This window comes from Crocodylus porosus, unplaced genomic scaffold (genome assembly GCF_001723895.1).
Source record: "Crocodylus porosus isolate Cpor-Errol unplaced genomic scaffold, CroPor_comp1, whole genome shotgun sequence".
Taxonomy (NCBI): Eukaryota; Metazoa; Chordata; order Crocodylia; family Crocodylidae; genus Crocodylus; species Crocodylus porosus.
This window is the reverse complement of record NW_017728918.1, coordinates 55,421,706-55,434,916: the sequence shown is the minus strand read 5'-3', so window position 1 is coordinate 55,434,916 and position 13,211 is coordinate 55,421,706. Positions and strand designations below refer to the sequence as shown.

At 40.9% G+C, this 13,211-nt stretch overlaps 1 protein-coding gene across 1 annotated transcript in view; it reads left to right on the top strand.

Moving 5' to 3' along the window:
• Positions 1-13,211, top strand: part of COL9A1 (collagen type IX alpha 1 chain) — an 89,777-nt gene that overhangs the window by 68,510 nt on the left and 8,056 nt on the right. The window contains exons 28-32 of the mRNA XM_019538155.1: positions 3,591-3,626; positions 3,751-3,795; positions 5,271-5,303; positions 11,594-11,740; positions 12,419-12,473. Of these exons, the coding sequence (XP_019393700.1) occupies positions 3,591-3,626; positions 3,751-3,795; positions 5,271-5,303; positions 11,594-11,740; positions 12,419-12,473 (316 nt within the window). The remainder of the gene's footprint in view (positions 1-3,590; positions 3,627-3,750; positions 3,796-5,270; positions 5,304-11,593; positions 11,741-12,418; positions 12,474-13,211) is intronic.

Here is a 13,211-nt window from a genome sequence, read left to right as displayed (position 1 = left end):
CTGCTCTCCTTCTTCCCTCCTCCGCTTCCACCACAACAGACTTATCAGCTAGACGCAGCTCTCCAAGCTGTCGGGCTGTGCTCCTTGCTGCCTATGTGCTGCGCTGCAGCTGCTCTCATGAACAGGGTGTTTATCAGCTACATTATCAACCACATCAGGCAAAAAAAAGCCAATTTCCAATACAGTCAATTTGCTTTATATCAGTGCAAATCTGATACTGGACTGATGTATCAATGCCCCTCTACTATATCCATGTAATCTTGGGCCATGTCACAACCATGAGCTTACCATGCCTGGCAGACACACCCTCAAATGTGCTGTTCTCACTTGGTGGTGCTGATAAGCCTGCCTGCAGTGCCATACAGAGGGGGCTACTTTATTTTTGGTTCAGGAGACAGCCTGCACAGAGCATCCTATTGAATTTATGGGCTGTGCTGCAGGATACAGCAAGTTTGTGCTCTAGGCATGGCCTATGTTTTATGTGGCTTTTTAAAATGTGAGTAGGTTTGCAAACTTCTCATCAGCTGTCAAGTTCCTTCTGCCAGACAGTTACTTGAAAGCTCCTCTTTTTTATTATATCAGTTAAGTGCTCTACTCATTCTGAATTGAAGCATTTTAGTCACATCAGCATGAGGCTCTGCATGGATTAATCAACTCTATTGAGAAGGTGAAAAGCAAAGCTAATTAGCTTATGTAGACTTAATGTGGTTATGCTGGTTCTGGGATCCAAGAAAATGCTCTCTTTATGGTCGTGAACACACACAGCATGTGCTCTGTAGACATACCAGATGGTTCAGAGCTAGTGTGGGTTCTTTACATGACTTTGCTTTGAGCCATGGAAGCAATTCCTGAGTGCCTTGTCGTAGATTTAGAGAGTGTTTTCAAGAGGCTTCCATTTACTGACCTAAATAATTTGCCAGGGTATTTTGGCAGAGCTGTTTTTTAAAATTATACAGCCAAGTTCATCCCCAGTGTTTCTCCCTGTACTGTTATGCTAGAAATTAACTTAGCCCATCTTTAAAAAAAAAACCCAATCTTTTTTGTTTAGTTTTCCTAATTTGAGACAATACTGAATAGGATCTAACTATATCCACAGCTTTATTCTTTCTTCAACACTAGTCTTAGAAAGTGGACACACTTATTTGGTATTAAATTTGATATATTATATGTTAAATTATACCAGGTAAGCTGTTCCAATAGAAATGTTACATCCATCCATCTACTGCTATATCAACATAATTTGAGCTACACTACTCTAATACCAAACGTGTTTCAGACCAGTACAGGAGTAGAAAAATGTAACAGTATAGTTGAAGCAGTTGATGTGTGCTCCCAAGTAGCAGGTATCCCTTCTTCGCTTTTAAACTTTTTTAAAATCATGGATGAATGTTCTGTAGCATTTGAAAAATGGGCTTACCAGCTTTCAGGTGGCATACATAGCTTTGGTTTTAATGCTAATGTTTTAGAGTCAGTTGGTGCATCTACCTCAGGCTCTTTACTGCACAGTAGATTCATCTACTGCTCAGTAAAGTGTCACTATGTAACTGTGCAGCAGCTACTGCACAGTAAAATAGGCTACTGTAATAGTTCCACTGTACAGTACCTACTGCACATTAACACATGTAGACAGCTGACCAGAATTAAATCTCGGAGCAGGGGCCTGGTAGCAGGCAGCTGCTGGGATAGGGGACAATGTCCCCACCTTGACATTGATCTCAGAGTTGGGTCCTGGCAGCTGGCAGCAGGCAGCTGCCTGGGGCAGGGGTGCAGGGCTGAGAGACAGCTACCCTGGAGGCAGGACAGCTCCCTCTGTGCCTCTCCTCCCCAGAGCCCAGGCCTGACCCCAGTGCCCATTGCCAACCTGGGGCTGGTACCTGAGGGAGCCTGGAGCTTTTCCTGGCTGCTGTAAAGGAGCAGAGCAGGGCAGCAGTAGCCCTGCACTGAACTGCTCCCATCCGGAGTGCCCAGTGTTCTGCTACACCCCGTGGCCACTAAAATAAAGCTTGAACTGGTAAGCAAGGCAAGATGACAATCAAAATTATTGGAATTAAGGGTTATATTTTCCATTAACATAGTGGTTAGTATTGAACATAATTTCACATATTTCTCATAGCTAGATAGAGCTCTTGGCTTTTTATGCAACCTCCTCCTCCTCAACACTTGCAGGGTGGGGCTAAATGTGGAAAACAGCATATGCTAATAGTCAGCCTCAAGACAAAAAGGTTATGCGTGGCAAAGAATCTAGTCCTGCTCATATAGAAGGACAATTCTATGCAGGGTTGTGGTTTGAAAGCCCCAGGCTAGCCTGTAGTAGGTGACTATGTTATGTTATGTGTGCTGTATTGCCTTAATTACAGTGCATGTTTTAGAAGCATTTTCGTTGTGAATATATATAAATGCAATACAGGGTTTTTTTGTCTAACCAGTAGAGGAAATGTTGAATGTAATTTTGAATATTTTTGAAACCAATTAACCTTATTTTTTCTGCCTCACAATTCTTGCCAACAGGATTACAGCTGCACAAAAGATCACAAGAAAGGAAACTGAATAGACTGAATAGCACTGCATGATGTGTGTGTGTGTTCATTAAACAAATCAGAAAGGTTTTGTCTAATTGAAACAGCTCTCATTAGCTTTAATTTCATTTACAATGAATTGAGTGCCCCAGATTGGCAGTAAACATGAAAATCCTCTCTTTATCCATTCAACCTACACAACATGAGTAATGGCACCAGTGCAAATTGCTCCTATCTACCCTATCCATATGCCTCAGCCTTTAGGTGGATACATGTCTAATTATGAGAGAATATTTCACTCTACATGTCCATTCATTCCTTGGCATCTCTACTGAGACTGCCACTAACAATAGCAACCAGAGTTTGTTAGGATAGGGGTGTTTAATTGTGAACATTTTTCTACTACTAACTGTATAGTGATTGCCAAAGCCTATTGAAATATTTTGCATGAGTTTAAGGATCACTGGTATTGGGCACTTATTTTACCCTGTGGACCTTAATGAACAGCCATCACGTTATAGTGGATTTTGGTAACTAACCTTCTGCTTTGGACTTGAACTGAAGCTGAAATCCTCTGCATTTCTGTTTCCAAATGCTTGTTTTTAGTGGGGAGCTAGAAAAAAATAATCTGTACAGGTGTCTACACATGGACAAATGGTTTGGAAAATTTCAGATGCAGTCCAACATGATATACCCCTGTACGTGAAGTAGGCCCAAATTATTAAAGAATTTGAGTGAGATGTGAAGATTTGCTCTTCTTTCCTTTTTACCTGTCCTTCTTTATAGGAGTTGCCGTAAGAACAGTGAATTGTGATTTGATCTTTGCATAAATGTAAAAATTATTTATTAGTACATTGAAAAATCTCCTGGATTGTCCTAGAGTTCTCTCTAGGAATACATTTGATAAAAGTAATTAAGAAATAGAGGAAGGAAGAAAAAAGAATACTTCAAGTATTACTCCAAGAATCGTGGTTCAAGATTACATGCTTTTAGCTATGAAGACAGTACAGTGAACTCTACTGTAAAGTCAGTAATTTCAAAATTTATAATACTTTGGTTTTATTTTACATTTAGGGCACAGTTGGTGAGCCAGGTCCTAAAGGTGAACAAGTAAGTCTTCTAATGCAAAGTACAGATGGTTTACTTATGAGCCATGATATCCATTACTCAGTGATTCTATATCTTAAATTACTTAAGGCATTTCAGACTTACCATGTCTCTTTCTTTGCTGTAGGGTACTGCTGGATCTGAAGGAGAACCAGGAGGAAGGGGTGACCTGGTAAGACCTTATTGTCATTGCATCTATGAACATGTAGTCATTTGGTGCATTTTTACTTTTTGGTCTACTACTGTAGTGCCTTTTATAATGTGTCTGTTTTTTGTCATTGAAAACCAAATTCCCTGAAAACCCTCCTATGTCATCATGGCACACACTCTTTTGACTTGCTGCAGAATTTTTAGTTTTGTGGGCCTGGCTGCATTGCTGTCGCTGTTTTGAAATCCTTCTGGCTCCCTTAAAAAATCAAGAGCTTCCGTTTTGTATTTACATGCATATGTAAACAAAACACAGCAGTTTGCTGGTCCAGTGAGTCTAATTTGCTCCCTCTTAATATGTTTCTATAGCAAGATACTTTCAATCTATGATACCGTCAATCCATGATCAGTGCCATTAATACATCAGTCCTATGTTCAACACTGCAAGATGAAACTTGAAAAAACAAAAAGTTAAGGAACAAGTTTCAAAATTTACAGTAGTGGCCCAGGAAGTTTGCTCCTCACTAAAGAAATCCTTCCCCCCACATACCCATGTATTTGCAGTGGGGGTGTGAGTCTGGTGTTACGGACTCTTTTTCTAAACTGATGACAATTTAATATGTTCAGTGTAGATCATCTATGAGAAGCATGGGTTCATTTTATATAGTCGCTGCCTATTGATACGATCCATTTCCAATCCATGGAATCTCATTAATCCCAATTGCAGGAAAATATCTCAAGGTGCTATGGTTAAATGCTTCTATATCTCATGAATAGAGCTGGGTGGAGAATGATAATTCTGTTTTATGGAAGATTCTGAGATTTTTTTTTAATCTATCTGCATTCTAGTTCATAGTAAAAAATTAAAAATCTCTAAGCCCCCATGAATCAGAATTGCTTTTCTCACCACAGGTTTATCGGGAAACCTGGCTTTTGGGAAGCCTAGGTGGCAGGCTGCATAGGGGTTAGGAATCTTGAAAAGCTGGATGACTGAGGAGCTTGGGAGCGAGGATATCTGGGTCTCCAGGTGAAACTTGACCAGTTTCCCAGGAAATATAATCAAACTAGAGACAGTCTTGTGTAATAGCTTGGTTCAGCTGTTGCACAAGACTGGATATTCATCTAAATATTTCCAACCAGTTCCTATTCTCTCAGATTGGGATGGCATCTGGCTCTACATGCTCATATTTTAAAAATCTGAATTAAAGTGCACAATAATGCCTTAAAATACTTTTTTGTTTATATGTAGCAAAAATATCTCTGAGGTGTGAATACTAATGGTATAAATGAAATCTATACTTTCTTCACAAGAAAGTATTTATGCCTGGTTTCCATTCTTTTGATTGTTTTATTGGTCTCAGTTTTTGTACTTCAGCAAATGCCTTCAGTTTTAATAGTATGCTCATTTGTTAAGTATTGAGGAAATCCTGTACAGCATATTGTATTTGTAATTGCATGTGAATTCCCCGGTCTGACATAAATCATTTTATTTTTGTCTAGGGTGATATGGGACTGCCGGGCCCAAAGGGATCTGTAAGTATGATGAACTACACTGCTACAGAAATTTAAAGGCATAATCAATCAAGTAGATGGTTTTCTGGTTTAAGAAACACAGTACAAATATTTCACTTTTCAAGAACTGCAGTTAAAGCAAATGAGCTTCCATGTCCATTTAATTTTTTTAAAATTCTAGATGACTAATATGAAAACTAGCTCCTTTTGAAAATGAATTCTGCTCTTGGAAATTAGACCCCAGGCAAAAGAAATAGCATTCTAGCTTGCCTTTAAAAAGGACTTTGGAACTATGTCAGTTTTCAGAAAAAGACCGGCCTCTCTGCCTAAGTTTGGGCAGAACAGAACTGCATATTTTGTACCGGTGATGTTTAAGAACAGATAATGCAGTGGCCTGTAGGTAGTATACTCTCTTCTTTCCATCACAAAACTGATGGACAGAGCAGAACTATAGTCAAAACTCCATGTACTTCGTTGTTCTGAAATGAAGACACAAAGGAGCTGATGTGGAAAAGTAGCAGAAGTCTATTTATAATAGAGGGAAAGAGTTTTTGAGGCCAGAACATGATCTTTTCTGATTATGAAAGTCTGGCAATATTGTGCATCTGAAAGCTAGTCTGTAGCAATAACTATTCGTATCATAGGAGTTGAGAATGAATGCTATGAGGAGGAGCTCTGCTATTGTGTTTAATGAAAAGTGCAGTTGTGAGTCTGAGGCAGATAACGTTCTTTAAATAAATCTGATACCTTTTATTAGACCAACTCAAATAGTCAGAAAAATTCTTCTTTGCAAGCTTTTGGGTACAAATACCCTTTCATTAGGTTGAGGAAGTGCCTGCAGTTTGTATGTGCTCTTCCTGGATTGAATAGTAAAGAAGCCACAGGCCAGTATGCATGCGAGAAAGACTGTCAGTGAAAAATGTAAATTAAGGTAGTCAATGGATGAGAGACAGGCATAGTGGGGGAGGGGATGGAAAGGGGATTGAATATAGCTGATAAATTGTAGAGAGGTTACTGGGGGAGCCAAATGTTAGGCTGGTTATAATGTGTCACAAATCCAATGTCTATATTTAGTCCCGTAGATTTATGAAGTGAAGTTCATAGGCTTGTTTGTGAAAGATGTTTTGTAAATTCCTTTTGAGGATTAGAACTGACAAATTGGAGAGAGAGTGGTTTCTTGTGAGAAATGTGCCTCCACCGTTTAATTGGGTATTCTTGTCTTTGATAGATTTCCAGTGTGCATTTATTCTGGTGCACAGTTGTTGTTTAGTTTCTCCTACATATTTTCCATCAGGGCATTTGTTGCACTGGATGAGGTATATTACATTTCTAGAAGTACAGGTGTCAGATCCAGGAATGTTGATGGCTCTGTTGTAGGGTGTAGCAGTTGTGGGGTAGCGGAGATATGTTGGCAGGTTTTACATTTCTTGGCATGGCATGGTTTGGATCCATTTGGTGAATTTTGGTCCATAGGAAGTTTGCTTTTGATGATGAGGTTAGTGAGGTTCGGTGCTTATTTAAAGTTTAGGATGGGTGGCTCTGGGAAGATAGCTTTAAGAATTGCATCATCTTCTAGTATGGGTTGCAAATGTCTGAGGATTTTCCATATAGGTTTCAGGGAGGGGTGATATATCATAACCAGAGGTGTGCAATTCATGGGGGTTTTCCTTCTGTACTGCAGCAGTTCTTCAAGTGGTATCCAGGTGGCTCTTTCAAAAATGTGATCGATCTCCCTGGAGGAGTGTCCTTGTTGAGTGAAGCCCTTTTGAGATTTGCGAGGTGATGATCACGGGTGGTCTCCTTAGTGCAAATTTGGTGGTACTGGAGGGCTTGGCTGTTTATTAGGGCGATTGTTGTTTCTGTGCAGATATGTATGTTGGTGCATGGGTTTTTGTATTTGGTAATCTGTATTTTACCGTTTTGGATAGAGATCATTGTGTCTAAAAAGGAAGCGAGTCTGAAAAACTCTGGCCAGAAGGCTTAAGTTTGTACAGTGTACAGTTTGTACAGGGGACTTTATGGGAGGACATGGAGAGTGGATGGATACATGAGAAATCTGTTGGCTCTTATGAGTGGGTGTGCATAAAATACTGTTTTTTGCTCAGTTCCTAGAATAATCTTTCTGGTAAATGGTCCCACAGGGGTTGTGGGGGGAGAGGGTTAGACCCAGCAGGGAGTCTGACAGCTGGCCAAATATATGGAGAAGGAAGGAGTTGAAGGATGCAGGGATTTCTTGTTAGACAGGGTGCTGTTCAGCTTAAAGAGGGAAATCACTGTCTTTGTGATGTGTATGCTGAATCATACCCATTGGATTTCCTTTCTGCAGCCCAGAAATCAGGTGCCTGCCACACAATTCTAATAGAACTGAAATTGCTCCATCTTGTGGATTTGATAAAAATTACTGCTGGTTAATTCCCCTTGAATTAGGAATTGATTTATTTCTGGTAGATTGTTGGAGCCTAAAGTGTTTGGTATTATTATTGTTGTCAGGACAGGGCTTCACTGTGCTGACTGCTGTATAGAAACTAAGAAGCAAATCCTGCCCTAAAGAATTAAGTCTAAGGCCTTGCCTACACTTACATTAGGTATACTAGTATGGCTATATTAGTGAACTCCCTTAGAGACGATGCAGCTTATTGCAGAAAAAGGGTCCCTCAAAGAACATAATACAGGGGTTATGTGACTGCACAGCATGTTGCCAGCCCATGGCTTAAAGTTATGGACAAAAAAGCAAATTACAGTGAGTTAAAACAGGCATGAGTATCTGCTGCACTGAAGTAACTATTTGTGTGCCTGTTCTGATCCCGCAGTCAGTGAAAGTAGAACCACAGTAGCTTATTTCGTTGTGTGACCTAAACTTCCCTGATTTAGTCTTTAGGTACCAAAGGGTCAGAATGGCCTCACGGAAAGTTACTTTGAAGCAGATGACACACAGAAAGGCCTCAGTGTTACAAATCCATGCCTATTTTTAAGCAAGTGAGTAATGGCATCTATTCATCTGTGTTCAGTGTAGCATATATCTACATGTTTGCAAGATCATAGTCTATACATTAATACGTATTTCACAACAGAAGATCTGTTCAAAGAGTTTTTCCTCATTTCATGCTGTTACAGAATTCATGTTTGTGTAGAATTTAGTGCTAATTGGTGTCTGTACTTAATTTTACATGTGCTTGGGTGGTACTTTAATTATAGCAGCTCCAAGAGCCATTCTGATTAAAGCGCTGCAGTATCTCATGTATTGGTGGCCCCGTGCCTCCAAGTGCCCTGAAGTGGCAGGGCACTTGAACTAAAAGCTCATTTGACAAGGTAAAGAAGCATATGATGATGGGAAGAGGGAGGTAAGTCAGAAGGAGCTGCTACAGAGTCAGATGGGGAGATGGTGAGTTTGTAGCCAGGGATAGGTGAGATTGCATCTGGTATGAATTAGGGCAGAACTAGTTCTTTGTCTAAAACGTGTTTTATATGCATACCCCAGATTGATACTCATTCATCTGTTTTGATGGAATAATTTTTTAGTATATACACTTTTGCAGTCAGCCTACAATATCATGGTTGTGTGACCATTGACTCCAGCAACCTATTGAGTCAGCAACATACTCTGCCCTCCCTCCCCTCGTTATCTATTGATCCAGCTTAACTTGCAGTTTCCATCATTTGAGGGCCTTGCAAATGCTAATATGTCCCTGTGGAGTAGAAAAATATTATTGACTGCATCTGAAAGAGAATGGAAAGACATTAAATGACGTGCCCCGTGTCACACAAAAAATCTGTGATAGAACTGGACTTGGAACCTAAATCTCTAGAGATCCAGATAAGCACCGTCACTGTGAGACCATCCTTCCTTTCTCTAGTTCTGAATATATAAAGTATGCTGAGCAGAAAAAAAAGACAGGGCCTGGGATATTTGGATCCAAACCGACCCAGGCTAAAAATAATTTCTTTCATTGTCTTAATTTTAGTTTCAGAGGTCTAGAATTTTTAAAACATATTCAGAATTTCTAGTCTAAGCATCCTGGCTTTGCATTGATGGAGTTCTGGTTTGCCTGCAGGCATTGAAAATTAATTACAGTTAATGCATATGTATGCATATGCGTGCTTTGGTGAATGCACGTGTAAACCATTTCAATGGTAATAATTAGGTGAAACAGACTTTACAGTGTCAAAAGCATTGCTTCCAAGCTTTGTGCAGTTCCATGTATGGCCTTTCATGCCAATTATAAGGCACACAACGAAATAAGCTACTGTGGTTCTACTTTCACTGACTGCGGGATCAGAGGTCAGGAAAACAGATCTTACGATGACAGGCTGAGAGCCATGGGACTCTTTCGCCTGGAAAAGCGCAGGCTCAGGGGTGATCTGATGGCCACCTATAAGTTTCTCAGGGGTGACCACCAGGATCTGGGGGAACGTCTGTTCACCAGAGCGCCCCAAGGGATGACAAGGTCGAACGGTCACAAACTCCTGCAAGACCGTTTCAGGCTGGACATAAGGAAGAATTTCTTTACTGTCCGAGCCCCCAAGGTCTGGAACAGTCTGCCAGCGGAGGTGGTTCAAGCACCTACATTGAACACCTTCAAGAGTAAATTGGATGCTTATCTTGCTGGGATCCTATGACCCCAGCTGACTTCCTGCCCTTTGGGCAGGGGGCTGGACTCGATGATCTCCCGAGGTCCCTTCCAGCCCTAATGTCTATGAAATCTATGAAAATATTTAATATATCTGTAAATTATATTGACAGTGACATGGTAGGACATAAAACTATACAAAAAATGCCTGCTGGTGTTAGGTTAGATGAGCTAGTGCTAGAGGATGGATAGGACTGCTTGGGGACTATTTGAGGCAGCTGTGGTAAAGTGATACGGGGTGGGTGCTTAGATCATGTTTTCTGGAGCAGTGCAATGAGGGATCTGTTGTGCCCATCTGTAGGTGGGTATGAGAACCAGAAGCCAAAATATTGTCACTAACTTTGCTTTGATTTTTACTTCTTCTTAACCATTCCTTTCTAGCTGAGGACAGAAGGGGGAGCAATGAGAGATGGGTCTTGCTGCCTGCACAGCAGCCGTATGTGACCAGTAGGCACAATTACAGGGCAATGCCTTTCACAGCTGGCTGAGACATGGGGTAGTGAAACACTGGGCTGCCTTGAAAAAACAGACTTCACTGTCAGTTAAAAACTGTGTTTGTTTTTTCCTTAATGCCAAAGAAGTGGATGTCAAAACCCTTGCAATTTTTTACTTAGCGAGTGAAAAGGACTGTGGTCATTGTCACTGACTGTTTCAATTCTGTCTCTCTGAAAAGTAAGGTATTTGTGTTCATGAAACTACATTTTTAAATTCACTTGGATTACCTGTCTTCAGTGTGTCCTATATTTAATTTGTAGATTCTATGTTTCTGGATGACAAAATAGGACATCTTCGTTTATGGCTTTTCTGATTCTTTTGCTACTTTAAATATTTAAGCTATTCATAGGATTTGTATAAGGCTATTATAAGCAAGTTCCATTTTGCTTCAGGGACTTGCATTGCTTATGCAGTCTCATGGAGGAGACTTGGAATGTAAGGAATAGGTGTAAAGAATATGCTCTTGCTATACGGAGACCCTCCTTTCTCATCAGCTCATTATGAAAAGTGATTGTTTCCCCAGATGAAGATGCTGGGGTCCTCAAAACAGTATGTAGACCTATGTTAAACAAGCCCTACTTCAGACACAAAGAACAAATTCCTGGTGTCTGGATACCATCACTTTCTAAAAATTAAATCACTCCTGTTTTTTATTTGCAGCGTGACAACTGTGGGGATCTTTGCACCTAGGATTTATGGAACATAAGAAAGGGGGCTGTGCACCTGCAGATGTAAGCCTGTCTGCCTCAGAAATGGCAGTGTCAGTCCCATGGCACACTCTTTCTGCCTCTGACACTGGAAAGGTTATCTCTTGGCGATCATTGGGACAAAAAGGCATGAGGGCTCTTTGTGTTTCTTATGGATATACGTGGTGCCACTTACTGCTCTGGTCCAACAAGTACAATAGAACACACATAAATCAGAAAATGGCTTCTTATTTGCTCTGGGTTTTACCATGTTTCTTATCTTGCTTTATTCCTTTTTCAGCTGAAAGCACATTATTTGTCTACAAAAGTAAAGACTCAGAAAGTAGGTGGACAATGGAATTTGAAAGAGGTTCCATCTTTCAAAGGAAGCAATGAGAAAGCATGAGTGAACAGGATATAATATGTCCAGTATTGAAGAAGCCAAGTGGATGGCTTATATTGCAAGCATGCAGTCCTGCAAGCTCCTTGTCTTTCATTTTAGGCTGGTAACCCTGGAGAACCTGGTTCTCGGGGGCCTGAAGGAAGTCGTGGATTGCCTGGCATGGAAGGGCCACGTGGATCACCTGGACCTCGTGGTATGCAGGGTGAGCAAGGTGTTCCGGGTCTGCCTGGCAGCCAGGGTCCAGCCGTAAGTGGTAGTTTCATTCTACATGTATTTTTCTCTCTTTCAGCTGTAGTATGGAATGAGAGTTGCGGTGACAGTAGAATGAACCTGGTCTGGTAGGTCAGGAGACATAAGCATGAAGCCCAGATGATTTCAAACATGTTTGCGGTTCTGAAATAGAGTAAATGCTTAAATATGACAACTACACAATGAAATAATTTCTGACCTGCAAGGCTGGAACCTTTGGTCCTCAGTCTGCAGCTGGTCCTGGAATTACATTGCAAGTGCTAACTTGTATGTGGGGGTAAGTGTGTGAAGCTCCTATACACAGCCCCTGCACTGGTACTCCCATTGATATCAGTGGGAATAGCAACATGTGTAAATTGAAGGACTGGAAGTTCTGTCATCCTTCAGCAAGTCTCCATTGTATCATTTTGTATGATTTTTCTATGGTTTTCATCACTTTCTCATGATGAGGGTAGTAAACACTGGAATAAGTTACTCAGAGAGGTTATGGAATCTCCATCCTTGGAGGTTTTTAAGACTCAGCTAGACAAAGTCTTGGCTGGGATGATCTAGCTGGGGATGGTCCTGCTTTTAGGAGGGGGTTGGACTAAATAACCTCCTGAGTTCCCTTCTAACCATCATTTTCTATGATTTTCTGTTACTGTACATTAAAATCTGTTTAATTTTTTATCACAGGGTAGAGAGCCCACAGATCAGCACATCAAGCAGGTTTGCATGAGAGTCATGCAAGGTAAATAAATCTCTCCTTATGTTAACTTTTCATTGCATTTAAACAAGGGGCACAACACATCAGGTCAGGTTTAACTTACTTGATATATTGGTGTTAGTGTGGCTCTTTTGACATATTCTGAAAAATGTAAGTTTTCACTTTTTAAAATGCGAAGTTTCTAGGCCTTATAGTTGGAAAGGTAACCTTCCAATATGAAGCAAGTGAAGCCTATACTGTTTTCTTTTTGAGACAACAGAGATCTTAGCAGTGACTCCACTTTCATTCATTCACTCCCAGCCCCTGATGGAGGAGCAGACTTGTTGTTGGCTGTTTTGCATCTTTTCCATCAACCAGGACCTACAAAGCTCAGCAATACTCAGACACTTTGTCTGCTTGCAGATGTTAAACAAACAAACAAACAAACAAACAAACAAACAAACTTTGTTTTACTGGAAGCAGCAACATGTTACTTCCGTAGTTTCATAGTTGGTAGGGTCGGAAGGGACCTGAGCAGATCATCGAGTCTGACCCCCGGCCATGGCAGGAAAGATTACTGGGGTCAAATGACCCCAGCAAGGTGTACATCTAGCCTCCTCTTAAAGACCCCCAGGGTAGGAGCCAGCACCACTTCACCTGGAAGTTGGTTCCAGATCCTAGCTGCCCTGACAGTGAAGTAGCGCCTCCTGATATCTAGCCTAAATCTACCCTCTGCCAGCTTGTGACCGTTATTCCTGGTAGTGCTCGGGGGAACAGGGACTT